Here is a 9,772-nt window from a genome sequence, read left to right as displayed (position 1 = left end):
ACTAGCTAGATTATAGTTTACACATAATCGGCAGATAAATTAATGTTTATCTTTGATTATATCAAGTTTTTCAACAACTTACCATATATCTTTATCAAGTTTTAATCAGGATACCATCTTTATGTAATTACAAACAAATTACTTGGTTCATCCAGAATATTAAACTTATTTAATGGTTTCCTTTTACAAGTGTTATGCATGAGTTGGTAATAACATTCTATTGGTCAATATTCTTTGTCATTAATTTACACGATTACAAAAATCTTATTATGTGTTCCCACAACTAACACTAGTTATGTGCGATTTTTTTTTTCTCTCACAAAAAAGTGGATCCAAATCTAACACTTTTTAGTCCACAAACTTTATTTTTTATACAAGTAATCTCACACAATTAGTGTATGTGTGGCAAAATAAAAACTTTCCCACGATTACTATTAAACTGAAAGAATCTAAAACAGCAAACCTTAATGTGAAATCATTATTCAGAATCATCTTTATTCAATAAGTCCAAGATAAAATTAATCCTTCACTTTATTTATGACTATGTGTTATTCTTTATTTTTCATCGATTATTATAATAGAGTAATATCAAGTAATTTTTAGACCTCACTCCCTTCTTAATTAAGGAAACCAAAACAAATTACCACCGTATATGAGAAGCGTTAAGATTAAATTGAATAACTATGGAAGCAATAACCATTAATAGCTTGTTTGATCAAGTTTCTAAAATCAACTTATTTTGAGAAATACTTTTTCAAAAGTGCTTTTTATAAAAGCATTTCTGGTGAGAAACAATTTGTGTTTAGCTAATCAATTTCAAAAACATTTTTGAGCAACAATTAGTGCTTGATCAAACTTTTAAAAAGTGTTTTTAAGTGTATTTTTCTCAAAAGTGCTTCTGGGGAAAAACTACTTTTTTAGCTTCTTAAAAACGGTTTCTGCTACTCCCCAAAATCACTTATTTTCTCCTAAAAGCTTGAACAAATACCTCACTTTTTAAAAATAAATATTCTTTGGAAAAAAGAAGCACTTCTAGCCTCCTAAAAGCTTGGTCCAATATAATTTTAATTTGGCTAAAATCGACTATATGAATTTTCATTATTCATTTCGCACATTTAAAAGTGGACGTGTGAGTTTACTCGCAATGCTGACCTCAAAGTTGAATAAATAGGAGGTTTATAAAGGCAGAGTTAGGATTGAAACTTATGAATTCGCGGTTTTAGTTTTTTTTTTTTTTTTTTTTTCGAGTTATAGGGTTCTAAATTAATAATTGGACGTAAAACAGATACAGAGTTAAAACAAAATTATTGGACTCAACCGAACACTTCCCACACTCTAGCTCTGTCCTGGGGGCATATGGTAATGAATTCAACAGTCACCATAAAATCACCAATAATAACAAACGCAGTGTGATCCATAAATTTGTCAATAAAATCAACAACAATGGGTGAAACAACAAACATTTTATATTATACAATCAAATAAATTAAAAAGGCCAAACATAGCCATATATTTTATATAATACCATTGTCGACAAAATATGCTTTTATTCTCTTGTTTTCTTCCACTAACACCTAATTTTCTTCAATCTCCTATTGTATAACATCTTCTCCTTTTCACATTTAAAGTTCAACAATTTCCCCATCCTATGGATCCATATATTGTGAGTTCGATACAGATCCGGCCGACTCTGATAGACAAGTAGTTGAAAGTCGTTCAACTTCTGCTTTAGAGAACTTCATGTGGTCTAGTTCCAATTCATGACAGAAGGCTAAAGGAGGAAGCACAGTTTTATGCCGAGGAATCAATGTAGGAATTGATTTCTCCATAGTAGGAGGAAGACGCTGTAGTGGTGGCGACTTAGTATTAGAAGAAGTAGATGCTTTTTGGGAGAGAATAGCATTAATGCAGGGCTCAACCTGCACCAAGAGCCATTCAATGGTGCGACCAGCCGATCTATGACCTAATTTTTCTTTAAGCCAATCAATATAACGAGCACATAATTCAGAAACCCGAATTCGGCGATCCTTTCCATCAACCTTCAAATGGCGATCACCAGTTCTCTTGCGACGGATATTGTCAGGACAAGGAAAAGGGGTGGCGTCCATGAAGGAATAACTTATTTTTATTGCTTCGGTAGGAAATGCATGAAGATACGTCGACTGAACTTTATAGAGAGAAAAGAATATGAGAGTTTTAACATGTGGAGGTTTTGTTATTTAGAGTTTTAACATACGGGGGTTTTGTTATTTAGAGTTTTAACATATGGGGTTTTGTTATTTAACTATTTATTCTCATTTGTAGGATGTGGTGGGGTTGAATCATTTTCATTCATCATTAGCGAAATATTACTAGCATCAAGTGTTCACACCAAACTAATAAATGCATGATATTTGTCTTCTTATATTCTATCTTAGATTCGAGTAATATATTAAAAGCAATTGTAAGTGTTAAGGAGTATAAGAAAATTTTAGGACACGGGCATAACTTATGAATATTATAATGCGTAACTTATGCCCATCCAGGCATAAGTTTGATTTTGGCTTAATGCATATGCGGCCCCCTAAACTTGTCATTTTTTTCCATTTTGGCACCTCAACTAAGTGTTATTTTGTGTCTATCAAACACAACCCGACTTACGTAAAGATCTCACATGATGTATCATTGAAAGTTAAGTTACTATATGTATGGAATTTGACTATGTTGATAAAGATAATGCTATGCCTGTAAGATGATGTATTTGTATGTGAATTCTTGATTCTGTTTGTAAAATACATTTTGATTTTCAGTTATTTTTAGTTTTAATTTCAGTTATTGTGATTTGTAGGGTTTTGTGTCAACCATACTTGATAAAAAATGAAACTCACCATATATGCTATGTAAGTCAGACTGTGTTTGATAGATACACTTGAGGCCAAGTTCAGGGGTTCAATAGGAACAACACTTAGTTATGGTGCCAAAATAAAAAAAATAAAAAGACGCAAGTTTAGAGGGCCGCATATGCAAATTAAGCTTTCGATTTTAAAGAACAAACTTAAAGACCAGCCCATTTTGAAGGCCAAAAATTAAAGATCAACACAAAATAGGGACAAAAGTGCAAATGGCCCAACTATTGATGTTTGTTGGGCTAGACCTTTCATATATTTACTTTTTGTTTTGCACGGATTGTCCTTTAAAGGCGCCGGTCTTTAATTTTTTTTCCCTCAAATTGCTGGTATTTAATCTTTTTTCCCTTCACTTAAAAAAGTGGCGAAAAATATCCCGAGGTTTTAAGTTTGAACCCCCGCTCAATAAAAAAAAAATTGCAAGGCAAGACTTCGCGAAAAGTTTATCTTATAAGGCAGAAGGCAGACTTTTGCCTTAGAGCAAAAAAAAAAAAAAAAAAAACTTTGATTTCTTTTGCCATAAGGCAAAAAAGTTAACTCTGCCTGGAATTTTTTTTTTTTTAATTGAGCCGAGGTTCTGACTCAGAACCTCGGGGTATTTTAAGCGAAGGGTAAAAATTAAAGAACAGTAATTTGAGGGGAAGCAATTAAAGATCACCCACGAATAAGGGTAATCGTGCAAATTGCCCTATAGTTACCAATTGCAGCATAACACCAGGTGATAGATCCCAATGGGTGACTGGTACAAATAGGATCATTCCGGGTTGCCATTTAACTTTTATCCTCCCTTAAAAAATTTGTGCAAGGATAATATTATTTAAATGTGTAGATTTTATACTTTTTATATTTAAGCATCTTCTATTTCTCATTGTTAATGCATATTGTCAAATGTAAATGTTAAGAAGAAAAACCAATACATATAACTTTCATGATTTTTGTTTAGCCTAAAATGTTTTGGCTGCACGTTAATTTCAAATGTTAAAGAATACACAATTTAACGTCTTCACGCACAAGAATTTACAACCACGTGAATATGTATATTAGGTCCGTTTGGGCATGGTTATTTCCTTTCTTTTTTTTCATAAAATAAAAGATATTGTTTGGTTACATTAGAATGATTTTTTGGTTAGATCTTGAAGACGAGTTTTTAGAACTTTTCCCCTTTTTTTCATAAAATATTTTCAAAATATTGTTTGGTTAACAGTAGAATGATTTTTTGGTTAGTTTTCTAAAATGAGTTTCTCAAATTTGAAAAATTAGTTGATAAAACTGATTTTGTCATGTTTTTCAAGTGATTTTTTTTCATCCACAAAACTTCAACCCTTAATCAAGTAAATTATATGTAAACACAACAACACTACTATTTATTTATTTTCCGAATAATACTCAATTCATGTCCAAACGCATACTAATTCTTCACGAAATGACGTCACACGATCTTGGTTTTACTTACTATTCAATTATTCAAATTTGAAACATCTGATCTTGTCACTCTTATTCTTAATTAGGGGTTTCTACAAGTTTTTAACTACTATTCAATAATTCAAATTTGAAACATCTGACCCTGTCACTCTTATTCTTAATTAGGGGCTTAAAGTCCATGAAACGCAACAAGAACGGGTTATATATAGCATTTGTAACTAGCAAACTATGCCCGTGCGATGCACGGGGCCCGACATTATTAAACACCATATTTAGTCAATTTAATTATTTGAAGAGACTTAGTCAGAATTTTTTTTCAAAAAAATGATTTAGGATATATCTTAACTAATCATTGACTGAATGGTAGAAGTTTAAATTTAAAAAATGGACATAATATGGTAAATCACGTAATTTTAATCCCTAAGTAAAATTCTCAAATTGCTAAATGAAAATATAAAATAATAAATTTTAAAAAGGTGAAGAAACAATAACCAGACAATTGCAAAGAACAAGAAAATAAGAAACAAAATGGAAAACTAAATATCAAAGAAAAAAGGAGCAATGAAAGAATTAAGCGGAGAAACGATTAAGCGAAGAAGCAATCCACAAATGAAACTCCTTAGTGATCTCCATATTTTGTTTCTTTTCCTCTTATTTTCCCCCTTAATTTCTCAATTGTTGTTAAAATTTGTCTTATTTTAGTTATGTCCGCCTCTTTTTATATTTAGTAAGTTGACAATTCAAATATCCTACATTTCAAGTTTACAATCACAAGATTCAAAAGATATTTTATTATATTATACACATTTTTAATTTAGAACCACAAGATTCAAAAGTCTAGTTTTATTGTCTAGTCAAATTAGACACTTAAATTGAGACAGAGAGAGTATATGCCAAATGAAGGAAATGAAAGGACAATTGAGACACTGTGAACACGTGGGGACCTAAAAAAAGTCAACACACAAGAGGTAGAATTAAGGTTAAACTTCTGAATGGTAGAAGTTTAAATTAAAAAAATGGACGTAATATTGTAAATCATATAATTTTAATCCCTGAGTAAAATTCTCAAATTGCTAAATGAAAATATAAAATAATAAATTTTGAAAAGGTGAAGACACAATAACTAGAGAATTGCAAAGAAGAATAAAATAAGCAACAAAATGGAAAACTAAATATCAAAGAAAAGAGGAGCAATGAAAAAATTAAGAGGAGAAGCGATTAAGTGAAGAAGCAATCCACAAATGAAACTCCTTAGTGAGTCTCCATATTTTATTTCTTTTCCTCTTATTTTTTCCCTTAATTTCTCAATTGTTATTAAAATTTGTTTTATTTTGGTTATGTCCGCCTCTTTTTATATTTAGTAAGTTGACAATTCAAATGTCCTACATGTCAAGTTTATAATCACAAGATTCAAAGAATATTTTATTATATTATACATATTTTTAATTTAAAACTACAAGATTCAAAAGTCTATTTTTATTGTCTAGTCAAACTTAGACATTTAAATTGAGACAGAGGGAGTATATGCCAAATAAAGGAAATGAAAGGACAATTGAGACACTGCGGACACGTGGGCACCTAAAACGTAACACATGAGAGGTAGAATTAATGTTAACCTTCTGACATGTACACATGTTAGTCCCTGCTTATAGTAAAATTTCATATGCTTTTTATAATAAAGTAATAAAATGAAGTGTATAAGTAAAGAAATATGATAACGTAAAAGTGAAATACACGTGTACAGGTGGCAAACCAAGTAGTAGTACTTGTTAAATGAAGTGGACTCACAACTGAAAAAAGAAGAAGGAAAAAGCCAAGTACAATTGAAATAAGTCCAAGTCTAATATACAACTTAGACAACTTTTGATACAATATGTGTAGCAGTGTTCGTTAAACCTGTCAACCGGGTCCGACCAGCTGGAACCGGTAACCGATTAGAAAACCAGCCAGTTTCCGGTCAAAAACTCGGAACCAGCCGCCGGTCACCGGTTAACAGGGTGGAAATTTGGAAACTGTACCCGGCCGGTTAAAAATGTTAAAAATGTATTTTATTTTATTTTGTTTTTTCTTCAAAAGATATGTATATTATAGTATTTCTTAGTGTGTGTGTATATATATATATATATATTAAGTTATATGTATCATAAATTAAGTTTATATATTTACTAACTAAAAACTTATGAATATTATAAAATTTTAGATTGTTTTTTTTTTTCTAAAGTTATAACTTTCTATTTTATAACTCAAGGTCAAGTATATGTATAGTATATAACATAAGTAGCTAAGCATATTGTAGGTATAGGCATACTTATGTATATTTATATATGTTATGTATATTATTTATATATAAATATACTTATATATATACATTATGTTTAAGTTATTTCTAAGTTTATAAGTTAAGTTACTATAAAACTTAAGTTTTTTTCTAAGTTTATAAATTTCTATTTTATAACTCAAGTATGTGTATATTATAAGTAGCTAAGCATATAAGTTAATTTTTTTTCTAAGTTTTTTTTCTAAGTTTATAACTTTCTATTTATAACTTAAGTATATTTATACTAGATATACCTAAAATATACTAAGAATATACTTATAATATAAATATACTTAAGTTATAAAATAGAATTTTATAAACTTAGAAAAAAAACTTAAGTTATATGCTTAGCTACTTATAATATATATATATATATATATATATATATATATATATATATATATATATATATATATATATATATATATATATATATATATATATATATATATATATATATATATATATATATATATATATATATATGTATTATTATAAACTTAAGTTATTTTTCCAAGTATATAACTTTTTATTTTTTTATTTTTTTATTTAAGTAGATGTATATTATAAGTATATTCTTAGTATATTTTAGGTATATTCCTAACTTAATATAAGTAAGAATATGAACACAAGTAAATAGAAGAAAACTCAATGAGCCATATATTTTATTCATTAATGATAACATTTATTTGCAAGTTGTAATTTTTTTTAACTTGCAAATAATACATGAGTTGCAAAAAAGTAGTACAAAAATAAAATCAAAAAGTTTGAATCATTTCGCTAATTTCCGCAATGTTAAATTCGGCCATTGAGATATCTTCAAAGTCTTCCATTTGGTCTCCTCCACTTGCTATCAAATCTCAATCTCTTCCTCTTCGCCTTCCACCGCTCCTAAATTTTGGTTGCGTCGCTCCAATCTAATCCAATTGCGAATGCAAACTAGTACTTGCAAGCTAAATCCTGATAATGAGTGTCTATGGTCTCCAATTTTTTTTATTCCTTGGATAAATTCACTTTCCGAAGTCACGGTTGATATTTGAACCGTAAGGATATCTCGAGCCATTCTTGAAAATATCGAATGACTCGCATTGTATTTCTTCCATCATGGTAAGACGTCCAAATCATCTAGTTGGGAGATATCTACATTTGGCTGTATCAAATAAAGGTGAAATTCATCAAAGTTTGCATTATGAGAAGGAGTTGGATATGAATGTAAAACTTTTAAATTCGAAAAACCCGACAAGCCCTTTTTGCTACTTTGAAAAGTACTAGGACGTAGAGCAACGGGTGTAGCACTTTCTTCCAAAGTAGAATAATGAGTAAAAGCTTTTCTAAATTCGGCATCAACCGCGAGCTCGGCGTCAATTAAAGATGGTTTAACTCCCTTAGGAATTTCTAAAAATTTATAAATTTATCTAACCAATCATATGGTATAAGACATTTTAAAACAAGGATTTAAAAGAGAACCCAATATAAATAAAGTTGGGATGGGAAAAATATACTTCTTAAATTTTGTTGTCTTGAAAAAAATAGCCGCTTGATAACCGGATTTATCTTTATACTCATATAAATCTCTAGCTATTTCCGTTAAGTAGGCTAAAATTCCGGTTACCATGGGATAGAATTGTCTAGAAAAGGCAAGAGTTGCATTATAAAATTTTTGTAAAAGTTCAATACTTTCCTCAGCATCTACCCAATCATTATTATTTATCCACTTATCACTTTCCGTATTGTGAAAGTTGTGAACTTGTTGTATGGGAATCCTATAATCATATGCTTGTTGTAACATAATGTAAGCGTAGTTCCACCTAGTGTCAACTTCTACTTGAATTTTCCTAGGTCTAAGGTTATTTTGCAAACAAGAATTCTTAAAATCTCTCATTTTTTCCTTATTAGCATTACAAAAAAAAGAAAAGCAACCGCATTTCTAACCCTTCGAATAGAATCTTCAAAATAGTCAAGACCATCTTTAACAATCAAGTTTAAAATGTGACAACTACATCTCACATGAAAAATATTTTCTAGCAGATGGTTTAATTTCTTTTTTAAAAGACCAACCACCCTTGTTTTATTAGAAGCATTATCTAAAGCAATACAAAGTGTTTTTCTATAAATGTTAAAAAATTTCATAATAGTTGACATTGAATCCGCTAAAATTTTTTCGTTATGACGACCTTTCCCTTCATCATATAAATAAGCTATAATTCTTTTTTGCATCACCCAATTATCATCAACCGAATGACATGTAATAGCAAAAAATTCTAACTTGTTAAGACTAAGACCAATATCGGCGGTAAGAGAAACACTACAATTTAAAGAATTAAATACATGGCGCAAATAAAATCTATATTTTTTATATAAATCAATAATATCCGATCTACAAGTACCTACAAGTACTTTTAGGAATACCCTCAAACCCAAACCCGAAGGAAAGGAAAATGGTAGAGCATCAAAAGCAACTATTTTAGCTATTTCTATACAATATTTTTTCTTGTCATAACTAAAACTTTTACCGATTCGTGGGTCTATTGTTTGTTGAATACCCCCCACATTTGAACCTGTTCGCTCTCCCTAGACATCCTTATGTTTAGTTCTCATATGATTCGTTAGTGAACCCGTTCCACCATCCTTACTAGTTTGTTGCTTGAAAGTAAATTCTTTTCCACATATATTACATATAGCTAATTGTCTTTCCTTATCTTTAGTCATAAATTTCCAAATTCTAGAGGTTGGCTTACGAGATTTTGGCGGTTTGTCTTGTGTATGTGATTGTGAAGGATGTGTATCTCCTATGGGATTTTCGGGGGCTTGTGTTTCATCATCATCATCAATTTTATTAAAAGTGCTGGTATGGTGTTCCATTACATCATTGATCTAAAAGTGGATTATTTTCACCAATATCAATACCTAAATTAGGTGTTTCGTTTACAAATGTTTTCTCCATAAACCCATCCCTACCACTACTACCGCAACCACGTCTCCCTCTCTTCGACATTATTAAATAGCAATAATTTAAATCACATGCAAATAAATCACTAGAAAATAAATTGCAACAAATTAAATTGCGTAAATTAAATAGCGAAAAATAAACATAGAGTTGGAACGAAGGTAACAATTGCCGGACTAATTTCCACCAAAGTGAAGGCGG

General features: G+C 30.0%; 1 protein-coding gene across 1 annotated transcript; it reads right to left on the bottom strand.

Moving 5' to 3' along the window:
• Positions 1-1,646: 1,646 nt before the first annotated feature.
• LOC132054016 (transcription factor TCP11-like) lies at positions 1,647-2,108 on the bottom strand. The gene has a single exon (XM_059446101.1). The coding sequence runs from the start codon at positions 2,106-2,108 to the stop codon at positions 1,647-1,649; it is 462 nt and encodes a 153-aa protein (XP_059302084.1).
• Positions 2,109-9,772: the final 7,664 nt, after the last annotated feature.

The sequence above is a fragment of the Lycium ferocissimum genome, chromosome 4 (assembly GCF_029784015.1).
Source record: "Lycium ferocissimum isolate CSIRO_LF1 chromosome 4, AGI_CSIRO_Lferr_CH_V1, whole genome shotgun sequence".
NCBI classification, from domain to species: Eukaryota; Viridiplantae; Streptophyta; class Magnoliopsida; order Solanales; family Solanaceae; genus Lycium; species Lycium ferocissimum.
Note: the sequence above shows the minus strand (reverse complement) of the source record. Positions and strands in the feature narration are given on the sequence as shown.